A 25,288-nucleotide genomic window follows, 5' to 3' on the forward strand; every position below is an offset into this window, starting at 1 on the left:
CGGCTTGTGATTTTTGATCCATTTTCAAACAGTGGATTTTGCTGGCCAGTCTGCTCACAGCTAGGCACAACCCCACCACAAAACACTGGGTCGCCTTTCCAGAAAGTGACAGGTGAGTTTTTACTCAGTCAGTAAGCAAAAATACTTCCTACTTACCTGAAGCAAATGTCATAGCCCAGCTTTTCCCAATACAGGAAAGTAAAGCGCCTGTGGTCACCAGGGCAGATTTCATTACAGAGGTTTGCGACCAGGGCTCCCCATGCTAAGTGCACACCTGACTGCACTTAGCTGTACTCATGGCCCTGGACAGGAAGCCTTTCACATTTATTTTTAATCTTGTTGATATGTTTATGCTTCGCATTTGCACTATAATGGTATTTTATAAGAAAACTTTAGTCTAAAATCTAAATTCTTGTACATCTATGAAACAGAAAGATAGCGGTGAATATTTCATTATACAAGTTTATTTCTAGGGATTCAGCCAAAACAGTTTCTTGCTGCTAAATTTGGAGTCAAAAATGCCCTCCTTCTACACATGAACAGTTCCCTTCAGATTTCCCAAAGCCTAATTGTGAATTCTTTGAATGTTACCATATTCCCACACCATTTGGAAAAGATGGGGTCTGGGTTTATATAAGTGCTATTTGTCAAAGCCTTTGGTCACCCCTTTAGGCGAGCGTTTCTGAAGGACACCGTGGCCTACTGAGCAGCTCATTCGTAGTGCAGTGTGTCCATCTGTCTGGCCATCTGCCATAGATATCCAGCTTACCTGGAAGCAGTGGTGACGTACCTCAGGGGTCAGTCCAGACTCATGCCGCCATTGGGGTCTGGCGGTCACGGCACGCGCAAGTCCAGTACTGGTGCCTGTTGGTTTACTCACACTCATTCCTTGTATTAGCCCAACTTTATTTACCTGTTAATGAAATCGAGATACACTAAGCAGGCGCCTACTGTACACATCTGTGCCAGTGCTTCCAGCAGTGGCCACCAAGCTGACACCTTTGTCAGCTTGGTCCATCAGAAATTAACCACTAGTGTCTAGTAGCCTTTCAAGTCTCACGTAAGGCTGGGAGCAGGATTAGAGGCTTTGCTTCCCAGCAGTGGGAAGGTAGAGGCAGGCCTGATCTACACAGGGAGTTCTGCCAGGACTACATTAAAAAAAAAAAGTCTCCTCGGGAGGCAGACGGATCTCTGTGAGTTCGAGACCAGCCTGGTCTACAAGAGCTAGCTCCAGGACAGGCTCTAAAGCTGCAGAGAAACCCTGTCTCGAAAAACCAAAAAAAAAAAAAAGTCTCACCTAAGCTCCGTTACTGTTCTTAAGTAACAACAGTAGGTGGTATCAAAAGGTCAGGAGGAAGTGTGTATACAGGATGTATCTCTACACTTTACAAAAAAAAAAAAAAAAATCTAAAGAGGGAGCCTCTTAACCTGGAGCTTTAACTACTTAATGGGCAGATAGAAAGAAGCTGCTTTCCACAAACCCCCTCCTCCAAGGCACTAGACAGCGCGGTACAATGTCTGTTAATAATTTAAGTACTTAAATAAGTTTCAGGTTATTCATTGGATGTTTGCCTGTGGGCTCAGAACAGCCTCCTTCTGGGCCAGGTTTGACCATCCAGTTGGAAAGACCGCCCTTCCCTGCAAGGTCCCTTCAAGTGAGTACAGGATTGCTGGTGGCTCGGTTGTCAACGGGAGGATAAGGCTTCCGTCAGTCCGGAGTGCTGGCCCGGCGACCTCAGCTGATGTGGTTTGCTGCCTGGCCTCTTCTCTTGAGGTATCGCTTCCTGATTTTGATCATCCACTTCACACTTAGTTTGGCAAACTCTGCTGCTTTAAATAATGCGAGGAAAGCCCCACAGAGGAGTGCGATGGTGTTCCAAGGGTTGGCCGTGATTATCTGGGGAACAGAAACAAAAGGGGGTGTCGGGTTGCATCAACCTTGACTCTGTCTCTTGGATTTTGGACCCACAGACACGTGCCTCCGCTCATTCAGGCTTAATGTGGACAGCTGGTCTGGAGGGAACTATGAGCCCCTCCCTCCACATAATGAAGTACGCAACTCGGAGGACATTCCCTCTCAAAACTGTGTAAGACACTTGGACTGAGCTTTAATTTAGTGGCTTGGTCCTACAAGTGACTCAGATGTCCCTAAAGTCTTTCCACCCCCGTTACCTGTTTCCAGCTGCATCCCCACATTCTGCCACGAGACCTCTGCTTCCCCTGCTGGGATGTTGTCCGATCTGGACTTAATCATCCTTCCAGCTCAGCACTTTCTCCAGCCACTCAGCCAAAAACCTTTCTTTCGCCAAAGTTGTTTATCCGACAGAGCCCCATGACAGCTGTTTACTGTCTAGCAACGATTTAAAGCAATAGCTGGTTCCCATCAAATACTCTCATCCCTGTGCAGTGCTGATGCACGGGCTCGGCCTTGTGTGTGCTAGACAAGCGCTCTTCCAACGGTGTCTTCTCCCTCACCAAATTTACAGTACGTACATTCTGGAATTCCCGTGTGTGGCTTAAAAAAAGCACTGGTCAGCCTGGTTCAGTGGTGTGGTCTGAGACAGGATGAACCCCTGTTCTCACATGCCCGGTGGCCACACCTCTGCCTTCAGGACTGCTGTGACGCAAGGTTCAAGGGCTCTACTCGGACCAGAACAAGCTTCTTGTGGCAGGTGGCTCAGGGTGAAGGGCATCAGCGCACCTTACACCCCAGCTGTCTTAGCCTCCAGCCCTCGGCCCTCGCACACTGCCTGGGCCAATCTTTAGGATCATGGGTGTCAGCAAAATGTATCCATCTCACAAACTCCATCCTGAGACCCGAGCTTTGGACTCGCTTCCCTGTCACCAAGACCATCTCGGGACATCTTGTGATAGGTGAGGAAGGACCACTCTTGGCAGTACTTACATCCTGGACCTTCTGGATGAAGGGATCTTTCCATTCGAAGACCACAAAGAACAACTGTGTACTCTTCTCGGCAGCTGGTCTCTGGTCAATATAATTAACCACGCTAGTCTAGGGGTGGGACAGATGGAGAATTAGCACTTCTGGGCCCTGCATTTCCTGGACCCGGGGAGGTAAGAGCGGGAGGGGACGTAGCCCTTGGCTCTCCTAATGGCATCTTCTGGAGAGGGAAAGCAAGCTTCGTGCACAAGACCTGCTCACTGGTACAAGACAGCTGGGACTTGACAGGACTGCAGAAAGTCTGCAGAGCCTGGCAGTGTTCTGAACCTGTCACCAAAACCTGCCATCAGGTGCCAAGAGTCACAGTTAAACCACACGCAATCTACTACAGAAGACAAATTCAAAAGTTCCAAATTTCAAAATACTTGAGATAAGCAGTCTAACCCTTGATGTCTACGGGGACAAAGTGTAGCCCCCATTCCATATGACGAGGCAGCTCTATACACACTTAGCAGACACACATGATAAGATCAGCCAGTCAACTATGAAAGAAGCTGTGTGAACAATGCTGGGAAGACAAGCACCAAAGCACAGGGCCATCTCTGACCTGATGCTCACACTGGCCGCAGGAAGATTAATTACAGGGCTGCCCAGGAGTGCGGTGACTGAGGACACCCAAGCCCTGTGGGACTGGGCAGGCATCTGACAGTAGCAGCAATCTTCCTGCCCTGACACCCAGCTCATTTCCTGCATCCTAACAGGTCATCACACCCCATTGTGCCTGGTCCCTTTTATCCACCACAATTCCTGGCACAGAAAGTCCTTCCCATGCCTACAGGCACCGAGATGGTTTTGTGGGGGAACAAGCAAGCTGCTGTGGACTGCCTTTAGCACATGAAGCCTTCACAAGGGCTACTAAAGATATCCTCATCCTATGACCCCACCCAAAAGACCCTTCCCCTCAAAGTCTCCCTCCACCACAGATCCAAGCGTGGAAGTCATCATATATATACGTCAAGGAAACGACCACAACCTCTTGCCGGAACTCAACAGCTTCTCGCCCATCCTCCTCTTTGGTCTTCACCAGTGACATCTTGACCCAGGTGCGGAAGCCTCCTGAGAACTTCCAGCTGGAGTAGGCGCTCTCACAAGCCTGCATGAAGCCCGCCTTGTCTGAGCTTGGGGAGAGAAGGAAGGTCCAGGTTAATCCAGGCCTGACAGCTGGAACCCAATGTGGCCAAAGCCAACTCTAGTCCTGTGTGATGCTGGTTTCTTTTCTGGTACAATCTGATACTATGGATTCCCTCTCCCTCTCCAGAATCTGGCTGCCTTACCAGGGTTGTTATTCAGTTAGCATCAAAAGCAATGCCCAACATGGTTATACTTCCATTTGATTTCCAAACAGTTCCAGAGTAGGAGGTAGCAGCACAATCCCTGCCCCCACTGCACCTCCACCGTGGGCACACTGGTTCCCTCTCACAGCCTCTGCCCCACCAGCTCGGTCACCCACACCTGGGTTTCCAGAGGCTCCCTGAAATATGGCTAAAGTACGGCAAGCCACACTCAGTGAATTCAACCTCCCTTCGAGAGGCCCCGCGATGGAAGAGCATCCCATGGGAGCTGTGCAAGCAGCAGAAGCAACACACAAGTGAGCGGGTGCAGAGTGGTATACACTATCATCCTAGCACTAGGGAGGCTGAGGCAGGAGGGTTCTGAGTTCCAGGACAGTCTGGGCTACAGAGTAATGCCCTGCCTCAAAAACAGTGCTTGGTCCTCAAAGGGACGGTTGTAACATCGCCGCCACCCTCCCGCCGCCACCCTCCCGCCGAATATCAGGGAACACTGGACACTGCAGAGGAGGGGACAGGAGGAATGTGATCAAGATGTCCTCTCTGGACACGACAGCTACTGCCCTCCCCATAGCTGCTTATCTGCACAGGACTGGGCCTGTCAGCACTTCATCTTGGAGGATAAGTTATTGGTTGCTGGGAGGGAAGCTGTCGTTTCTTTCAACAGTGTAGTCACTATGGTCCCAACCACGTTCTTGTAGTCAATTCTAGTTGAAAACAGTTTACATAGGAAAGGGCGTGAAGGTAGACACTCACTGGGGGGAATAAGGGTTTTGGTGGGGGTGAGAATGACCAAACTTTCAGAGAGTAAAAACCCAGAAGCGGCAGTGCTAGGCTCAGGACCCTTATGAAAGGGTGACAGGCCTCTGACGGCTTCCAGGACGCAGGACAGCAGGCTATAAGCAGAGAAGGTGCTGGCTAGAAGATACTGAAGGCCAGCAGAGGCAGCAAGTGACTTTATCTTCAGATGGGCAGTCACCTCCCCGCCACTGTGATGTATCTTCCTACATCATAGAAATGGAGCCTTAGCTGATCAAGACTAGGTAGGGACACACAGGAATAATCCTATTTCCTACTAAGTGTTTTAGGCCCCAGAGATGGCAGTAAACTACCCCCAGTGTTTGAAAACAGGAGCTGTCAGTGGGCAGGGACCATCTGGAAGGCAGCTCCCTCCACTCGGCAGCCCAGGCCGACTGAGCTCAGTACTGCATGCGGAGGGCAAGCAACTCTGCACCCTTGTGCACATCTGCTTAACGGGCCACCAGGTTGGGGGTAGCTCCTATCCTGAGCCGGCCCACTCCCGTTCCCCACCTTCACCCTACATGTTCAGCATGACATGTGCACGGCAGGAGACGGGCCCTGTGGACGTGGGGCAGCCACCTTTGCATGAACTCCTGGAAGGAGGAGAAGAGGAGGTAGTCAATGGCACTGAAGTCCTCGCTGCTCTGGTTCAGGCGGAACTGGAGGAACACCAGCTCCCGCTTCTTCACTTCCTGTGGCCCCTGGACAATCAGGGCTGACTGCTGTGGGGGAAACAGAAGCCAGAGGCTTAGTGCTTGGAGCTGTGCTCCCCCAGTGCTCACGCAGGCTCCCTCAGTGCTCCCCCAGGCCCGCAGAGGCTTCAGCCACAAGCACTGCCTAACAAACCCACAGCAGGCCACCCAGCAGCCTCCAGAAACTGTCGCCAAGCCCTCCAGCCCGAGGATGCAAGCTGGCCAGGGCGACTTCACAGCACCCAGATCCCAGCTGAGTGGGACACACGTCCCTTTTCACAGGCTGTCCACACTATGGAACACCTTTACTGGGTGAGGGTGTTTTCTCTTGCCTGTCATGTGTTGGTGTGCCCCAGTTAAGCTTGTTCCTGATGTCATCTACTACATGGGAGTTTGATTCAATACAGTGAACGAAGGCTGTTCGTCTTTCTCTTATGCCTTCTGGGTTGGCTTACTAAGGAATGCCAATACCTCAGCACTCCCCAGTATAGCCTGTCATGTCTTAAATCTTACATGTGCATACTGCATATGCCTGGCTTTAGTTTTATGTGGCATCGTAGGCAACTGGCTCCCAACCATCCTGCCTTCCTGTACCCTGGACCGCTCCTGTCCTGAATGCAGGAATGGCTGGTCTGTCCCTGAGCCAGAGCTGTGCTGCCAAGAACATCATCCTGTGCAGTGAGTGTCTTCGGTCTGGGCCAGTTCCTCCCACGTTATCCTTCCCATATCCTGTCTCTTCCTATGTGCTCGCCTCTCTTCTAAACAAATTAGCCTGTAATGTCCAACTAAACTCCCCAGGATGGCTCACAGAGCCAGAACCGAACTGACAGAGTAACCCAAGACCACTTCCCCTTCCCTCAGCTCTCACCTTCCAGGGGACAGGCATGTGCTCAGAAACTGACCGTGACTACATGGACAGGACAACAGCAGACAGCAACACTGCTGGGCAATTCCAGGACGCGGCAGCGTCCGTGTGACCCTGCCTGCCAGTCAGGCTGCTCCATCAAGAAGCGCATTTACACACTGATGTGACCACAGAAGCGTCCAGCAATGCAGAATCAGCCTGTAGTTGAGGCTGCAGCAACCAGAGAGCAGCAGGAAGGAGCTGCCTGTACAGCGCAGTGGAAACGCAGGCCCTGGTGGCATCACCACGGCCGCAGAGCAGCTATGAACCTTCCAGTAGGCCCATGCCACACAGGCCCTGGCTGGCTGTCACCAGAGTGGCAGAGCCGTGTGAACACGGACACTGGCACATCATGTTCCTTTTCTGAGATCGAGTCTCGGTGTGATGCTCAGGCTCAACAGGGCTCAAGCAAGATCCTCCTGCAGCGGCCTCCTGGGTGCCCACCCCACACCAGTCTCCTCATTACCCCATCACACGCTGGGTTTTGCTCAGCAAGCAGGTAGCCAAGGAGGAGGAAACTTCTCTGAGGTTCACAGCTTGTGGCTGGAAGGAGCTGATGAAGAAAACCAACTGTCCCTCAGAACTGGTGGGGGCAACTGCATCTAACTTCCTTCCCATGGAAACACCCTGACTTTTGGCCCCTTATTTCATATTTAAATTAAGAACTCCTACAGCAATACAACAGTCTTGAGTGTGAGCAGCTGCCTCCTAGGAAGTGTGCCAGTCCATGGAGGAGAGGAAGGGGTCCCCGAATGGGCACAGCTGCACCCTGTGCCATCATGCATCTCAGAGGGAAAGAGGAGAGTCGGGAGTCCAGATGCAGTCCCCTCTTCTGGACTGGATTCAGGTCTCTATTTCATGTTGGCTTCATGGACACGCCCAGTGACACCAGCTGCCCATTCTCAGGGATACAGGATTCAGATGCCGAGTACGGGTAGGTGTCTCCCTGGTGCTCACATCCGTTTGCCAACACTCTCTACCCATGGGAGCCCTCTGCAACCGTGGGCAAGGAGCGCCTGAGGCTCCTGCAGGAGTTCCGTCTTCCCTCAGCCTGTGCAGAGGTTGTTCTGAGGCCTGGCACCCAGAGAAACACCTTCCCTAGCATCTCTGCAACCAGAGAGGACAAAGCCCTGGAGTCACAGCCGTCAGCCATGCTCCAAACCCAGTCATTCAGCCATGCTGAACTGGAGGCCAGAGGCATGCACTGCCTGTCCTGTCCTGGGTTGTGAGCCTTCTCTGCTCAGCCAGCTCCATCAACCAGTTCCAAACAGTGATCTGCACTGTACACGAGCTCCTCCGGCCTTCTGGTCTACCAGTCTGCAGGGCTGTCCTCATGCCCTATCTGTCCTCTCCTGCTTTTCGTAGAGTAGAAATCATTTCATCAGGCTTTAGGGGGTGGCCTGGAGACTAATCAGCTAGATTCTTGGTGGTTCCTCTCACCCGAAGGACGCAGGACGGACCCCACAGCAGGACACACTCACTCCTTTGCTTCTGTCCCTAGCCACATCTCACATACTCGGCCCCCCTGGCACCCACCATCGCCTTGCCGAGAGGCTCAGCTGCACAGTGCTGGTCCTCTCCATCACCACGCTCAGTGTCTGTCTCGGTCACTTCTGCTGTGAAGAGACAGCATGACCAAGGCAACTCTTATAAAAAGGAAAGCTGGGGGCTCGCTTACAGCTTCAGAGGCTTAGTCCACTATCCCTATGGCAGGGAGCATGGCACCATGCAAGTAGGCATGGTACTGGATATGCAGCTAAGAGCTACATCCTGGTCCACAGAAAGCAGGCATGGAGAGAGGGCCACTGGGCCTGGCATGAGCTTTTGAAACCTTGAAGCCCACCCCCAGTGACACACCTCCTCCAAGGCTACACCTTCCAATCCTTCCCAATTGGTTCCACTAACTAGGAACCAAGCACTCAAATAAAGGGCCTATGGGGGCCGTTCTCATCCAAATCACCAGTCACCGATGTCCTGTGCCTAGGAAGCTTCTGTTCTGATGGGAAGCTCTCAGATGGCCCCATCAATTCAGCCCCTCTTGGAGGAGGAAAAAAGCCAGGATACAACAACGCAAAGCCACACCCCTGCCCAAGAACCCTGCATGGCCACCAGCCGAGCTCTGCTGTGTGACACAGGGAGTCAGCAATCCCCACCACCAGTACACCATCTTCACATTCTCAAAATATGAATTCCTAGACCCCATCCACAGGCATGGGACAGTTCCTGGAACCCCGTATTTCCAGGGGGACTGCTAACCACAGGCAGACCCATCTGCAGCCCGCCACCCTCCCACCAGGCAGGACCATGGGCCCATGCGAACAGGCTGTAAGAGAAGGAAGGCCATATCCTTAGCGGTGTGGCTAACGAGACACAACCCAGAGACAGGCATTACCATGGTGTGATTGGAGAAGGGATGGGTGTAATTGATCCTCTGGGTGGTGCAGTTCCTGTCTCCTGGCTGGCCAGGGCTGGCAAGAGGTGGGATGACCTCATAGTGGTGCCTACAGCTGAGCAGCTGGGCCTGACCGGGGTATAGGGCGATCCCTGGAACAAACAGAAACCGCAAGTGTCAGAAGCCACAGTCCTGGGCCTGCCAGTGTCTCATGCCTGCCTCCTTGGGACAGCGCCAAGATGGGAGCAGAAAAGGGGGTGGAAACACAGCTGTACCCCAATGGAGGGCACTCGGCACCTCGGTCACCCCTCACCTCACGGCACACAGCTGCCTCGCAGGCCCCGCCTGCCTGGTGCTGCAAAGGTTCTGGCTGGGGGGCTCCCTAGAGCCCACTCTTCTGCTCTGCTGGAGTTTCAAGAGCACACACCACAGAATGTCCTGTGTGCTCTCAACTCAGGCTCCTAGGCCAGGACTTCAGAGCAGAAACCCTACTGATGACACACAGTATTGAGGAAGAGCTGAGGGTGGGAGCACACGCTGTGAGGAAAAACCCACAAGGAGCCCAGACCAGCAAAGCCAGGGCGAGAAGAAATGATCAGCCCGGCAGCAGGGTGACATCTGGGAGCTCTGGCTCCAGCCTGTGGGCAGGATGTCCTGGTGTCACTGGGGCCAGAGCAGGTGGCACACTCATGGCAGGCAGGGTGTGAGCCCACATTCCTTCTCTAGTGCCACTATACAGAGCCAGCCAGCCAGACAACCATCCTCAGGGATGAGTCATCCCACCATGCAGAGAAAGGTAGAGAGGGGCCTGGAGCCCTCTGGGCTAGGCCCTACATGATGTGTGTACCCGCCTCCACATCCCACCACCTTCCTGAGCCCTGTTGCAGCCTGGCGGCTCACTGCCTGCGGCACCTTGAATGAGAACATTCCCATGGGCTCCTATGTTTGAACACCTGGGCCCCAGTTGTTGGAACTGTTTGGGAAGGACTAAGGAGGTGTGGCCTCGTTGGAGGCGGGTATGTCACTAGGGCAGGCTTGAGGTTTTGTTCCCAGTGTGCTCTCTGCCTGCTTTCCATTCCAGCTGTGAGATCCCAGCTGTTCCTGCGGCCATGCCTCTGCTCCACCATGGCGGCCTCTAACCCTCTGAAACTGTAAGACAATTAAATGCTTTCTTTTTTTAAGTTACTTTGGGCCTTGCTGTTCTGTTACAGTAACAGAAAAGTAGCTAATACGCTGCCCTATTCCCTGGTCTTGGCTCTAGCAGGAGTTCTTGCCTCTCTCCTAAGCGGCCCACTGCCTCCTGTATACACCCAGGGGCCGCTCCTCCCCCGACAAGCCTGTGCTGCCCACCTCGTGCTCCAGTGTCCCCCCCCCCCCCCCCCACTCGGTGCCCCACCGCCCGGCACTAGCTCTCAGATGCCTACAACTAAACTCCGTCTTGCTCCCCTCTGCCTGGGCTGGGAACACAGAATTGGCTAAGGGAGGCAGTGTTTGCTAAGCAGAGCCCCAGTGCCCAGCCCAGCAGGCCCCACCTGGAGCGTCGTAGCGGTCCACCTCCTTGTAAGACACAGACATGACAGGGTGCTTGAGCTTTTCTCGGAAGTCCGTGATGGTCTGGTAGACCAGGAAGACAGCCACAGCCATGAGCAGCAGGTAGATGAAGATGAGCAGGACCGAGAAGACGTTCTTCAGGCAGGCCTTGCTGAAGCGGATGCTGCTGGAGGCAGACTCGCTGTCGACACCTGCTGGCAGGACAGCAGGGTCACCAGAGCGGCCAGCAGTGGTCTGCCCCCCTTCCCGGAGCCCTCACCTCTCCTCCACACCTCCCCACAGCCACCAACGTCACCAGCAGTCTTAGTCAGGCCCAAATGCTCTCCCTCCCCAGCTTAACACCTTTCCCATCTCTCAGTCCTGAACTGCTCATATCTGCCACTCCCAGGCCTATTCTGAAGTTCATAACCAACTCTACCCTGCTCACTTAGAAATCCCCTTTCCCAAGGAAACCTTCCCTTGGTGGCTAATCTGACTGGGGTCTCCATGCTGAGCAAGGACATGAGTGCCCCTCTGCTATGTGATGCCGATGCCATACAACCAGCAACCACCTGTCACTGCTACCACATCTAAGACTGTGTCCTCTCAAACCGTGAGCCAAATAAGCCCCTCCTTCCTTAAGGAGCTTCCTGCCCAGACGCCAGCACTGCAGCGCCTTGACCTCAGATACAGGCGCCTGGTGTGGGTTCCTGGTAAGAGCCACCAAAGACGGTGCTTGCTACAGCAGCCTGGTTCACCTTCCCTTCATTCCACACCACAGTTCTGAGGGAAAGGTCAGCTGTCTCTGTGGCTGTGGCTTCCAACGGGGACCGAGTGGTGCGGCACGTCACCTGCCTCAGATGACGACCATAAGATCTGAGCAGTGTATTAAATTTAATGAAGACATTAAAGAACGCAGGCTGACAATGGAGGGACTCGACCTCTAGAGGTAAGAATGGCCCATGAGCAAGGTATCCCTCCAAAGAGAATGGGTAACGAAAAGGCAGTACAAGCAGCAGGGATAAATCCTGGCCCCACTGCCAGTGGCCCCACAGTCTGCCCCAGCTATACAACTGTCACCCACAGTCAGAGGGACTAGTTTGGACCTACGCTGGTTCCTTCCTTTTTCAGCTGGAGTTATTAGTTCAAGTAAGCTGTTTCAGTGGGTGTCCCCATCATGGTCTTGACCTCTTTGCTCATATTCTCGCTCCTCCCACCCTTTGACTGGACTTTGGGAGCTCAGCCCAGTGCTCCGCTGTGGGTCTCTGCCTCTGTTTCCATCAGTTGCTGGATGAAGGTTCTATGGTAACATTTAAGATAGTCATCAATCTGACTACAGGGCAAGGCCAGTTCAGGCACCCTCTCCACTATTGCTTAGGGTCTTAGCTGGGGTCATCCTTATAGATTCCAGGGAATTTCTCTAGTGCCAGGTTGCTTGCTAGCCCCATGGCTCTCTCAATCAAGATAACTCATTCTCTTTGAAGGGATTCCTTGCTCAGTCTAGATATAGTGTGGGAAGGCCTTGGTCATTCCTCAAAGCAATGTGCTAGACTTTGTTGACTCCCCATGGGAAGTCTTACCCTCTCTGGGTAGTAGATGGGGGTGGGGAGGAAAGTGGAGGGAGTGGAAACTGGGATTGTATGTAAAATGAGAAAAGATAGTTTTTAAAAATAAATAGTATTTTTTAAAAAGAAAAAGAATGATCACTGAGATGCAGAGTTCCCTGTTTGCCTGAAGGTTCAAACCAACCTCCTAATGACATGGTTCAGGGTGACAGAGTTCAGGGCTCAAGTGAAGGGGAAAACCTGGAAGTAGGGGAGTCCCAGAGAGGGGAGATCCCTAATTCTGTGCAGGTCATTGGCTGGACATCCGAGGACTGGGGAAAGTGGAGCTGATGTAGGAAGAGAAATGGTTGATTCCCAGCTGCCAGCATGAAAAGACAGGGCCGCAGAGCTTCCTCCTCTCCGCGGTACCTACCCGCAGAGACAAAAGTAATTCAGAGCCATGGCAGCGCCCAGAACCTTCAGCAGTGCTGGCTGGTCTCCCCCAGCGCAGGAGACACATACCTCTGGACACCGGCTTTCCAGAGAGCCGGGAGGACCCGCAGTCTGAAGTGTCCCCAGGAGACAGCAGCGTGCCCTGCCGGCTTGGCTGCTTCCTGAGTGAGTTCTGCCAGCCTCTGCCGAGGCCTAACTCCAGCTTCCCAGGCCTTCCACCTAGAGAGGCCAGCAGCTCTCCAGAAAGCGTCCAGGCTCCTGCGCCAAGCTCTGTGACTATGTGGCTACCAGGTTCTCTGCCTCTCCTGCACACAGACAGACACTGCCAGACTTCGTCACGGAAGCCAGTCTGGCAGGTGCTCTTTGGTACACACGCCACATACATGCATACACAGACACAAGCACACAGAGACACACATGCATACACACAGACACAAGCACACAAGACACACACAGACACACATGCACACAGACACACATGCATACGCACACAGACACAAGCACACACAGACACACGTGTACAGTCTATTAGTTCTCTTCACCTAGAAGAACATACCTAATACACCAGTGTTCCATTAAAAATTACTAGACATGAGGGGCTATAGAGACGGCTCAGTAGTTAACAGCACTGGCTACTCCTACAGAGGACCCGGGTTCAAATTCCTAGCACCCACAGGGTGGTTCACAATCATCTGTAACTGCAGTACCCTCTTCTGACCTCCAAAGACACCAGACACACATGTAGTATACACGCCTATACACAACAGGCAACACTAATACATACAAAATAATAAAAGATGTTAACTACTAGACATGGAAAGAAATTTTTAAAAAAATGTGGCGTAGGGACTGGCAAAGATGGCTCAGCAGGTAAAGCACTCGGGACCAAGCTGAACAGCATGGGATCCATCCCAGATCCACGTGACAGAAGGAAAGAACAACTTCTGGAAGTTGTTCTGACTTCTACATGTGAACCATGGCACGTATGTGTGTGCACGCGTGCATACACACACAGACAGACACACACATATTTAAAGGTAAAAAGAAAAGAAAACACGACCCTGTCAAGGAAGACAAGCGTCCAATGGAGATGAAAGCTCAGACAAGCCAGCTCCTGAGCCACCGAGCACTGGGCAGGAGGGAAGGGTGTGCCTGCTCCATAGTGCTGTCCCTTCGACCTCCATTTTGTGTCCGGCATTTTTCTCCTTGTTGGCAGCTGTGGCTCTGCGGCATCCACTCCTGCCATCGTCACCACCAAGGGGAGCAAAGAGAAGCAGGTCCTGCTTCTTCAGCAACAGGAACCGCTCCCCGAGTGCTCCCCACAATATTCTCCTGCAACAGCGAAGTCATCGCTTCCTGCCAAGCAAGGCTCTCAGAGCTGTGAGCAGCCGGGAACCCCAAACTTCACGTCAGCTCCCACTCTCAACAGGTCACACGCCTGCTCCTTCCGTTCAGAAAATGAAAGAGTATTTTCTGTCAGTGCTCCTGGTGCTGCAGGCCCAAGTCAGCCAGACTCTGCAGTCTCGGCTGCCTGCTCCCTCCTCACTGTCCTGAACTCCTTAGCACAAGCTAAGGAAGCCATGGGAGGCCACCGCGCTGCCCGGCGACAATCAAAGCCAACATCCCACAACAAACCAACAGGCTGAGGTGCACTTTCAAGAGAAGGCCAACCGCTATGGGGGCCACCAGGTATGGCAGAAGTATCTGGTCCACTGCACACCAATCTTAACACTGAACCAAAAAGATGAAAACTCAAGGTTACATTATGCTCCCTAAAGAATGTAATTATTAGCAAGATGTCCCAAAGAAACCCAGGCGGATAAGACGCCTGGGTCAGTGATTTAAGATGCGATTAAACTGTTGGGTGAAAACCGGAAGACGATGTGAGAGGGAAACCTGGGGGCAGCGGGAGGCCTCGCGGGGGGGGGGGGGGGGGAATGTTAGGGGAACAGAAACCTATTCAAGGAAACAGGAGAAAACTTTACTCATCTCAGGAAAGTCGTGGACACTGAGGTACAAAGGCTTTAGAAGCCCAGACAGACATGACTAGGAGACATCTCCACCACGGGCATGTTACGGTGCAGACATGACTGGAAGAGATTTAACCATGGCATGCTATAATGAAACTGCCTGAAGTACAAGAGAAAGCTGTAAAATCTGCAACACAAAAGTCACGTTAGGGACATCCCCATTAGACCAACAGCAGACTCCTTGGTGGAAACCCTGCAGCTAAGAGTTATTATATTATACTCAGTGATGAGCTCTACCCTTCAAGAATGTTGGAGAAATAAAGGCCTTGTAGGACAAAACCTGAAAGAATCCATGTTCACAGATGCCTTCCAGAAGCTCAGAGTACCCTGTGTTGGCCGGCTTCATGTCACTATGGCAGATGCCCAAGCGAGACGACTGACTGGATCACTGTCTGAGGCTGCCGCCCGCTGTGTAGAGCAGAGCTGCAGCTCACCAGAGAGAGGGCACCTGTGCTGAGGCTTCCTTCATTCCCCTGTGCTCACGTGGGCTGCTGACACGTGTCGTTCACATCCAGAGTGGGTCTTCCCTACTCATTCCTCTCTAGGGAAGCCTGTCTCAGACACCCAGAAGGATGGGGCTTCTCAAAGCCATCAACAATCAAGATTAACCAGCAGAAAGCCCTACAGCCACAAGAAAGATAAATCCCCCTGGAAGAGCAAAACTACCAGTGCAGGGAGAAAGCACCGGACCACAGCAGCCAGAGCAGAGGAAGGACGGGTGCTGAAAACAGCAGAAGAACCACAAAGGCTGGGAAGGGTCCTCGGCCACAGCAGCGATGCTGACCTAAATATACAAACCCAAAGGTACAGGCGGGTGCACTGCGGTCTGGAAAGATGGCCTGGCAGGCAGAGCACTTACTGCTCTCGCTGAGGGTCTGGGTTTCATTCCCAGCAACCTATGGTGCCTCAGAACTGCCTGTTACTCCTAGTCATTCCCATGGATACATTCACACACACTAAAAAATAAAAAAAATTAATAAGCCTTAAATAAAGCTGAATTATATATAGCGTGTGACTTCACAAATAAAGGCATACAGGCTTAAACCAAAAGAATGGAAAATGACATTCTAAGCAAACAGAAACCTGAACCGTGGAAAACCTAAGGAGTGGCCATGATTGCAATGGACAAGAGAGACTTCAAAGGCAAGGATTATAAGACAAAGAAAGCTACCACACAGTGACCAGAATTCCCCCAGAAGACAATGACTTTGAGTTTACATGTGCCTCTTCTCAAGCCCATAAAACAAACCGCTGCCACACCTGAAGGGGAGCAGGACCCCGAGCAAACACAACCTCAACGCTCACCCTCATCAGGGACAGATCAGCCAGACGAAAACTCAAGAGTTCAAACACTCAAGGCGGTACCTGACGTTACAGTCATCCTATCCGATGGTGAAGGATCTTCCAGGAGGTCAGTGCGCTCCTTATCTGTCTACATTTAGAGTCACCCGAGAAACAGATCTGCAGGCCCTGAGGCCACTTGCAGAGGTCTCCCCGAGGAGGAAGGACCCAGACTCAATCTGAGCAGTGCCATTTCCGCCATTTCATTGGATTAATTCACCGCGGACCTCATGTACACCCGTGTGCATAAACATGCACAAGCTCACACATGAACACGCACACACCTATCCCACACACAAAGAAAAATGACATTTATCTATTTGCAGAAGCTGATGGAACTAGACAACCTGGCGCTGTGTGAAGTAGATTCACAAAACAAGCCCCTCATGATCTGATGTGGGATTAAACAGTCAATCTGACAAGCACATCAGTGGTCAGTCTAGGCCGGGAAGAGCAGTGGGGCAGACACAGGTAAAAGACATAGTGTGTGCATGTATTGAAAACACACCCAACAGCATGGGGGGCCCGAAGAGCAAGAAATGGCACTACAAAGCACAGTAATTCTCCAGAGACGCAGTGGAATGCAAAGAAAGGAATTCCAAGTAACAATTAAGAAAACACAGTGACAGGGAGCAAGGAATTCCTTAACGACACCAGAGCGGCCGCGTGCTCTGGAGGAAAGACTTAGCCAGTAAGAAATGAGAGATGGTGCTGCCTCCGTAGCTAAGAGCACTGGCTGCTCCTCCAGTCCTGAGCTCAATTCCCAGCAACCAGAAGCGACTCACAACCATATATAATGGGATCTGGAGCCCTCTTCTGGCGTGCAGATGTTACAGCACCCATATACATAAAAGATATAAATCTGAGGGGGGAGGGAGGAAAGGGAGAGATGAAGTCAGGCATGGTGGCACACACCTTTAATTCCAGCACTTGGGAGGCAGAGGCAGGCAGAACTCAGAGTTTGAGTCCAGGCTGTTCTACAGGGAGAGTTCCTGGACAGCCAGGGTTATACTGAGAAACTATCTCAAAAAAACACCAAAAAAGGAAAGAAAAAAAAAGAAATCAAGATGCCAATGAATCAAAAATACAACTAATATCTGCAACAGCAATAGCAGAATTTCTAGACTTGAAGTCAGGTCACCGAAATAAGCCAGCTGTAGACAGAGTGTAGACAGAGCAGAAGTGCAGGGAAAGCCGCAGCATCCATGGAAAGCCACCAAGAAAAGAGCCACACACAGACTCCGCAGAAGAGGAGGCGATGAAGGAAGGCACAGAGAGCATTAGTTATGAAGTAACAGCTAACAGCCATCGAGTAAGGTGTGGACTCAAGTTCCAGTCACTGCAAAGAGCTCCCTTTCAGACATTCTAAGAAGCTGTCCAGAGACAGAGACAAGGAGAACTGGAGCCAGGAGCAGAGGTGCAAGCCTATCATCCCAGCCTGCAGAGGCCGAGGTGGGGATCACAAGACCAAGGCCAGCCTGGACTAGAGGGAGATCACATCTCAAGAAAAGAGGATGGATGAAGGATGAAAGGACAGATAAAAAGGGAGAAGAGAGAGAAGAGGAAGAAGAGGGGGGAGGGGGAGAGAAAAGAAGGGGAAAGGGGAGGGAGAAGAGGAGGGAGGGGAGGGAGAAGAGGAGGGAGGGGAGGGAGAAGAGGGGGGAGGGGGAGGGAGAAGACAGGCATTTAAAGCCAGAAAGGGGGCGAGGAAGGTATAATCACTGATTTCCCAGGGGACACCGGGCAGGGAGAAAGCACCCCAGCCAAGAACAACCCCCTCAGTGACGGAGCTTCTCAGAAATGGGAGAAGGGTAAGCTGGAGGGTTCCTTATCACTGGCCTAGTAAGAAAGAGGGTTGAATAGAACTGTTACAGTCGGAAGCATGGGGAAAATATTATATCAGGAACACACACCAGTTAACTCTTTAGGAGGGGTAAATTCATGACTGAATTCAAAATACTCTATTACTGTGACACAAAGTACCAGCTTCCAAAATTTAAACCTTTTCCTTTTGGGGTGTGTGAGATGCTGTGGTAAGGTGCCTATGAAGCCCAGAAGGCGGCGGCGGCGGCTCCCAGGTGATTGTGAGTGGCCAGACATGGGTGCCGGGAAACACACTCAGTCCCCTGCAAATTTCAAGTGGGAAGCATAAAAATCAGGTGGAGTCAAGTGTGGTGCCAATTCTGTAACCCGAGCAACCAGGAGACCTCAAGGCCAGCCTGGACGTGTGACCCGGGTCAACAAGGAGCTCCCAACAGCAAATATCGACATCAACACAGAACCTGGGGCTCAGAGAAGCTGGCACTTGTCTATCATGAGGGCCAGGGCCTGTTCCCATGGAGGAAGTCAGACTGAGGGACCAAGGGTGCAGGATTGCTGGGGCTTGCTACCTTCTGGCCTAAGCCAAGAAACATGAGTTCTGGACTCCGGGGAGCCCCTGCCTCACAGAAACAGATGACAGAGGGTGAGTGGTAGAGGAGGGTATGCAATGCCCTCTTCTGACCTACATACGTGTACAAGCACATACACTCACAGAGGAGGATATGCAATCCCTTTTCTAGCCTACACACATGCACCAGCGCATACACAGAGGAAATGCAATGCCCTCTTCTGGCCTACATACATGCACAAGTGCATACATTCACAGAGAAGGATATGCAATGCCCTCTTCTGGCCTACATACACGCACCAGCGCATATACTCACAAACACAGTAATAGAGACAAGGGCTCAGAGTGGCTCACAAGTTACAAGCACTTGCTGTTCCAGAGGACCCAAGTTCAATTCCCAGCACTCTCTTCAAGGGGCTCACAACTGCCTATCACTCCAGCTTCAGGGCATCCAACACCCTCTTCTGGCTTCCATGGGCAGCTTCTCACATATATACACAAATATAAGTAATTAATAGAGCTGGCATGTGATGGCACACGCCTTTAATCCCAGCACTTGGGAGGCAGAGGCAGGCAGATCTCTGTGAGTTCAAGGCCAGCCTGGTCTACAGAGCGAGTTCCGGACAACTAAAACTACACAGAGAGACTCTGTCTCAACTCCCTCCCCAAAAATAATAAATCTAAAAACATGCTTATATTAAGAAAAATCTCAAATAAGCAATTTGGGGATTTTTATTTGTTTTTGAAGACTGGTTTTCTCTGTAGCTTTGGAGCCTGTCCTGTGTCTGCCTCCTGAGTGCTGGGATCAAAGGTGTGCACCATCACTGCCTGGCCCAAATAAGCAACTTAATGCTGCCCCTCAAGGAACCAGAAAAATAAGGAATCAAATCCAGAGTCTCGGGGGATGGCTCAGCAATTAAGCGCACTTGTTGGCCTTGCAGAGGATAACTCTGAGTTCCAGCATCCACATGGGGGGGGGGGAGGGGCAGACAACCACTTGTAACTCCAGCTCAGAGGATCCAACAGCCCCTTCCAGGTTTCTCAGGCACCCACATACATGTGCACATCCTCACACAGACACATGTACATTCACATAAATAAAATAGAACTTTACGTTAATGAAACAATGAATTTCTTTTTAAAAAATTAAAAGAACAAATTCCAAAGTTAGGAAAAGAGTCAACAGAGATCAGAGAACATGTAAATAGAATAGAAGCCAAGGAAAAAAACGCAGGGCTGGGGATGTCACTGGTCACAACTGTGACCCCAGCACTCAGGAGGTGCAGCAGGAGAATGGAGAGCCAAGGCCACCCTCCCCTGAATAACAAGGACAGGCTGAGATTCAGCAGACATTGTCTCAGAAAAATAAAAACATGAAAATATTAAAATACATGTGATCCAGCAATACGCCGACGAGCCTAGAGAAGACGAAATCAGGGTGTATGTATCTGCTGCAGACTGAGTCAGAGACACCAAGAACTGGAACCAATCTAAAGGTCCAGGGCTGGGATGATGGCTCAGTCAACCAAGCAGGTGTGTCTAAGCCCAATCCCCAGGACTGTAAATGTGAAAAGGTCACGTCCGGTGGGTCATGCTTATCATCCCAGAGCCAGAGACACCAAGATGGCATCTCTCTGAGGACTCGCTGGCAGCCTTGCCTGCACAGTGAGGAGAGACCCTGTCTCAGAAAAGGCACAGTGAGACAGGAGTGGCTTGGATCTGTGGCAAGCCAAGTCTGGAGGCTCAGAAATTTAGGAATTGATCGTACAAGGCTGATCCTGAGAGGCTGGAAAGGGTGAGGAGAGCAAGGGAAACTGGGCCACAGGCTGTTTGGTCACTCTCCTCTGAGTAGATGGTTACAAGATAACAATCTAGAAGCTCACTGGCCTTCTCACAGTTCCCTGCTCCTGGAGTAAATGACAATCAGAAGAGAACCACAGAGAAGACAATCCATATACTTATGCAGATAAACCAATATCTCGGTCAGGGTAGGACTAAAAATTACCGCCATCCTCAGAGAGTTCAAGGCCAGCCTGGGCTACACAAGACTTTATCTAAACAGGAAGTTTGAATCTTCGTTTGTTGTGACGTGGATGGACCTGAGAACAGACACAGGCCCGGAAAGGCGAACGTCACGCAAGCTCATTCACACCGACTCTGCAACAGCTGACCTCAGCAGAGGAGAGAGAACAGTGGGTGCCAGACACAGGGAGGGGAGCATGTGAGAGGTGAGCCCACAAGTTGTCAGACACAGCAGACAGGAGCGGTGTGTCCCGGTGCTGTGCTGTGCACAGCAGGGACTTCCGGTTAGCAATGGGGTGCTGCATATTTCAAGATAACAAGGGGTTTTCAATGCCCTTACCACAAAGTAATAAATGTATGGGACAACGCGCTAATTGCCATGGTGAGCCATCACAGAAAGTACCCGTGAACTGCCCCACAGTGAACCTCACAAATACTGACAAGCCAGACCAGCAAGATGGCTTCGTGAACAAAGACGCTTGCAAGCCCAACAGACTGAGTTCGATTCCTGGCGCCCACACAGTGGAAGATCCGACTCCCAGAAGTCCTGACTTCCACAATGCTCACCCCTCACCCTCTCTCACAGAAAATAAACATTTAAAAAAATAAGGCACCAGTGAGTTAGGGGTCATGCTCCATGCGGCCTGAGCTTGCAGTCCTCATCTATGAAATGAGGACACCACCTTTTGGAGTTCTTGTGAGAATTCAATGTGGTGTGGGGGTGGGGAGGCTGAGGGGGACGGCAGAGCCTGGTGGAAGAACAGTGGGAAACAGCAGCCGCTTTGCCTCCTTCCTTGGAGTGAGCAGTAAGCAGAATCATAGAACTTCCTCTCCCCAGACAGAGGAACCAAAAGAACAGAACTCACCTCCCCTGCACCCACCCAAGAAGCTGGAACCAAGCAGGGGCTCCGTCCACTGACCTCACTCACCCACCCCGCCTGAGGAGCTAGAACTAGGCAGGGTTCCGTCCACTCACCTACCCCACCTCCCCAGCTCACCCAAGGAGCTGGCCCAGGCAGGGCTCCGTCCACTCACCCACACTGACCAGCCAAGGCTAAGGAGAACAGACGTGCCTGCCCTCACCAGGTGACAAAGGAATGAACCTCCTCTGCAGCAGCAACACTGCAGGGAACAGGAGTCAGAGGACAGGGACAGTATGGGAGGATGGGACGTGATCCTGTCAGCGGGAGCCGAGGAATGATTAGGCATTAGCCAGGAGAGGAAGGGTAGCATCAACTCACCTCACAAGCCTGGCAATCTGAGCACAACCACAGAAGCCCGTGTCTCTGACCTCCACGCACACACCATGCCTTCACACCCTAACATACATATCATGTGCCCCCACAATAAGTAAATTTTAAAGGGAGTGATTGAAGAGGTGGCTCAGTGGTTAAGAGCACTCAATGCTCTCACAGAGGACCCAGGTCCCCCTTCCCAGCATCCACCTCAACTCCAGCTCCAGGGACTTTGATGCCCTCCTCTAGTCCCCACGGGCATGCTCACAGACATGTGGCATACACTCACACAGACACGTACATACATAAAGACAAGCCTTTTATAAAGATGGCTGAGAATTTCAGAAAGAGGACTGTAACAGCAAAGGTGGCCTCTGCTGGGCAGATGGGCTTTAGGACATATAGGCCTCCGTCAAGGAATCTCTGGGATACGGATGGAAGCGAAGGAGTTAGGCCAAGGAGACTGTGAAACAGGCCAAGCCTGGGTGAGCTCACCCACCAGCTAGCGCAACAGAGAGCCCTGCAAGGAGCCCTTCTCCTCCAGGTTTCTGAGACGTGATCAGGACATCAGTCATGGAGAAGGGCTGGCCTGGCCTCAGGAACTAGTTCAAACCCACTCTCAAAAAAGCAGACCTTGAACAGGCACAGCCTCCCATCCGGAGGCTGATTAAATATGTAGCACTTTAGAACTGGAACAGACCTTGAGGTCCCACACTGCGTACACGGGGAGGGGAGAGGAGGCTGCCACTGCCATCGCTGGCAAGGTGCCTGGACTGGGCCTCCAGCAGCGGAGGTAGCAGCGGCACACAGCCCACGGTCCAGCACCCTAAACCCACTTACCTGACAGGACCCCTGGACCTTGGACTTGGACTGGCTCCTTGTCTCGCTCGTCTGCCTGCTCCGAGTTCTCAACAACCTGGTCCAACTCCTCGCTGAGCTAAAGGAGAAGGAAGGGAAAACGCAGCTCAGCTGGGGCAGCCTTGCCTTTTCGAGGCCAAAAAGCAGAAGCTGCCATCCACATAACTGTCACACATGCACAAAGACCACATGACACAGGATGTGTGAGACCGATGTCACTGTGTTTTCTCACAGTCCAAGGCTGGCTCCCTCCGAGCTGTGAAGGAGACAAGTTCCCAGCCTGTCTCCTAGCTTCTGGTGATAGCCAGCAACCCCTGGCATTCTCTGCTTGTAGCTGAGCCTGGTGTCTAACCACAGCCCCCATCTTCACATGGCCCTGTGCAGCATGTGCCCCCCTGAGGGCATCTTCAAAGACATTCACCAGGCTAGATTTGGGGCCCAGCACAACCTTGTTTTTGTGGAATACACCTGAGTGACTATCTCCATTTACAAACAAGACAAGTACGGGCGTCACACATCTCCTGGGAAACGCCCACCCACAGCCACAGAGCCAGTCAATGAAGGAGTCCAAAGCCCGTGGTCCTAACCACTTCCCAGAGGAAGAGGAAATGTGGCTGGCTTAGAGTCTGCTCAGAGAGATATGAGAACAGCAAAGCTGGTGCCAGAGCCGTGTGAGGGCACTGAAGCCCACAGATGTGGGTACAAACAGCAGAACACAGGAAGGATGCCCAGGTAACAAGCATTCATTGGCAGCCGGGTACCAGGCAACCACAACCTCATCAGTGTTCCCACCTGACCCGTCAGAGGCAGGAGATCTTGGCACTGAGAAAGCAGAGATTAGAGTAAGCGTCCTATCACTTTAGGAAGGAGGCAGATGAAGTCAGTTTGGAAGGATTCCATCCAACTGGGAGGAGGATAGCGTCCCAGGCTCATGCTTTTATCAAGTAAAGTTACAATGTACCTTTTTCCCTCCTCTGAGACAAGGTCTCATGTAACCCAGGCTGGCTTCAAACTCCCCACACTGGAGAATGACCCTGAATTTCTACTTTTCTGCGTCCCCCTACTAAGTGCTGGGATTAAGCACTCCAAGCTGCACCAACTCAGCTACGAACATCCCCAGTCCTCAGGGAGCTTTCTAATTCATCCCAGATGATTTAAGGAAAAAAAGTCTCAAGAGAGACAGTGGTCCCCGGAAGACTGGAACTCCTCAGGAGCCTGACACACAGCAGCCTTTGCCTGTCCCGGCATTCTCAGAATGTCCCATCCTGGAGCGCCAGAACCTCTCCTCAGCAGACACCCAGAGTCAGGTCCACTCTCAAAACAATCCAGGCAAGAAAGATGCGGGCCAATCTCTAGGCAGTCTTCCTGGAAGTTCAAAACACACCTGAAGATGGTAAAGTGAGGGGACCCTTCTAGAGCCTTCTACTCATTGGGCATGACTCCAGTGAACACCCGATTCCACCTGTGGCCTTGCTCGGCAAGCAGGGCAGCAGCCTGGACTTCAACAAATTATCTTAGAAGCCCTGCTAAGTAAGGAGATACAGGCCATGTGTGACTGAGCCGCGGTCCTCGGAAACCAAGACACCCCCCCCCCAAAAAAAAAAAAACTCCCCAGAAACAGGAGTTGATAACATCCTGTTATTCACTCGGGGTCACTAATTCAACCGGGCGCTGAGCTCAGCACTCTGCCAACTCGTGTGGAGACCGTGAGCCTCCGTGGGTGGAAATGGTTACAAAGACCAGCTGCTGGGCTGTGGAAACCTGCTGAGAAGCTTGGGCTGTTCCGGTTGGATAAGGTCTAACGGTGTGGGGCGGTGGTACCGCCTCGAGCAAACCTGGAGAGTGGTGGCAGACGGCCTAGGATGCCGCGCCGCGGGGAGACACCCAGGGCAGGGCCGGGGCAGCCCCAAGCCAGAGGAACACAGGGACACGGAGCGAGCGCGGTTCTACAAGGGGAAGCCCGAGGCTCGGGCGACAGACAAAGAGCTGCAGGGCTCGTGGGGCTGTGGAGGCAGCGGCGAGCCGCGAAGGAGCGGCCGGCTACGCGCTTTTCCCTCAGCCCGAGGCCAGAGGCCCGGTCATCTCGCGTGCGGGGACCACGCAGCGGCTCCACCTGCTGCAGAGCCCGCACGCCCGCCACGGAGTGCCAATCATCCACCTGCGCGGGGGTCGCGATGCCCTGCCCGCCCCCCCCCCGCCCGCCTGGCTCGCACCTCCTGGTAGGATGTGGAGAGGTCCTGTCGGATCATGGCACTAAACCCGCGGCGGCTCACCCGGGACCGCGACGCGGCGGAGGCGTGCGCTCCGAGAGGTGCCCGTTCCTCTAAGTCAGACCCGCTCGCGTCTACGGCCGGAGACCAGGCGTGGCGGCGCTCAGCGCATGCGCGCCTCCTGCTGCCGCCGGGCCCGCGCGGGCGACGCTGGGAGATGTAGTTCCGTGTGCCGGGGAGAGGCTACGAGAAGAATCAGTGGGTCTCTACCTCCTGCCAGACAGGCAAGCACGAGTCCTACACTTCCTCTCTTTGTCAGGCAGAGGAACCGAGTGCCTGAGTGCAGCGTGGCACGGGGTCCAGGTCAGCTGGGTCGGAGTGCACAGTAACGGGAAGAGGAAACTTGGCCTTGTGGTTTATAATGGGAATAAATGTCCGGAGAGCCTTGCGTTACCAAGTTCTCCGTGCACTTATGTCTTGATCATTCCAGGCATCCTGCAATGGGAACGTTTTTCTTACAGATTATGAAATTGAGGTACTGGGGATACCTTGTATCAGAAAGGATAGGGAGAGTGGTGATCAAGACCTTACTGCATCTGGGACAAGACTAACAAAATTCCGAGGGGCGGGGGAGGG

The 25,288-nt window shown here is 52.4% G+C and overlaps 1 protein-coding gene across 2 annotated transcripts; it reads right to left on the reverse strand.

Moving 5' to 3' along the window:
• Positions 1-448: 448 nt before the first annotated feature.
• On the reverse strand, positions 449-24,788 carry Pacc1 (proton activated chloride channel 1). Of its 2 annotated transcripts, XM_038349258.1 has the most exons (8): positions 24,656-24,788; positions 22,425-22,521; positions 10,573-10,782; positions 9,041-9,192; positions 5,632-5,774; positions 3,936-4,080; positions 2,906-3,013; positions 449-1,897 (listed from the first exon to the last, which is right to left on the reverse strand). In XM_038349258.1, the coding sequence occupies exons 1-8, from the start codon at positions 24,689-24,691 to the stop codon at positions 1,736-1,738; spliced, it is 1,053 nt and encodes a 350-aa protein (XP_038205186.1). In that variant the 5' UTR covers positions 24,692-24,788; the 3' UTR covers positions 449-1,735. The 2 variants fall into 2 exon arrangements, with proteins under 2 accessions (XP_038205186.1, XP_038205187.1); XM_038349259.1 differs by lacking the exons at positions 449-1,897; positions 3,936-4,080 and having other exon boundaries at positions 2,902-3,013.
• Positions 24,789-25,288: the final 500 nt, after the last annotated feature.

Source organism: Arvicola amphibius, chromosome 12 (assembly GCF_903992535.2).
Source record: "Arvicola amphibius chromosome 12, mArvAmp1.2, whole genome shotgun sequence".
Classification (NCBI taxonomy): Eukaryota; Metazoa; Chordata; class Mammalia; order Rodentia; family Cricetidae; genus Arvicola; species Arvicola amphibius.

Coding starts and splice junctions, on each gene's coding strand:
- Pacc1 (XM_038349258.1), bottom strand. CDS start 24,691: ATGATCCGACAGGACCTCTCCACATCCTACCAGGAG. Junction 5,775..9,040: donor CCTTCTCCAATCACACCATG/GTAATGCCTGTC, acceptor TTTCCCCCACAG/CAGTCAGCCCTGATTGTCCA. Junction 3,014..3,935: donor CTGTTGAGTTCCGGCAAGAG/GTTGTGGTCGTT, acceptor TCCCACCCCTAG/ACTAGCGTGGTTAATTATAT.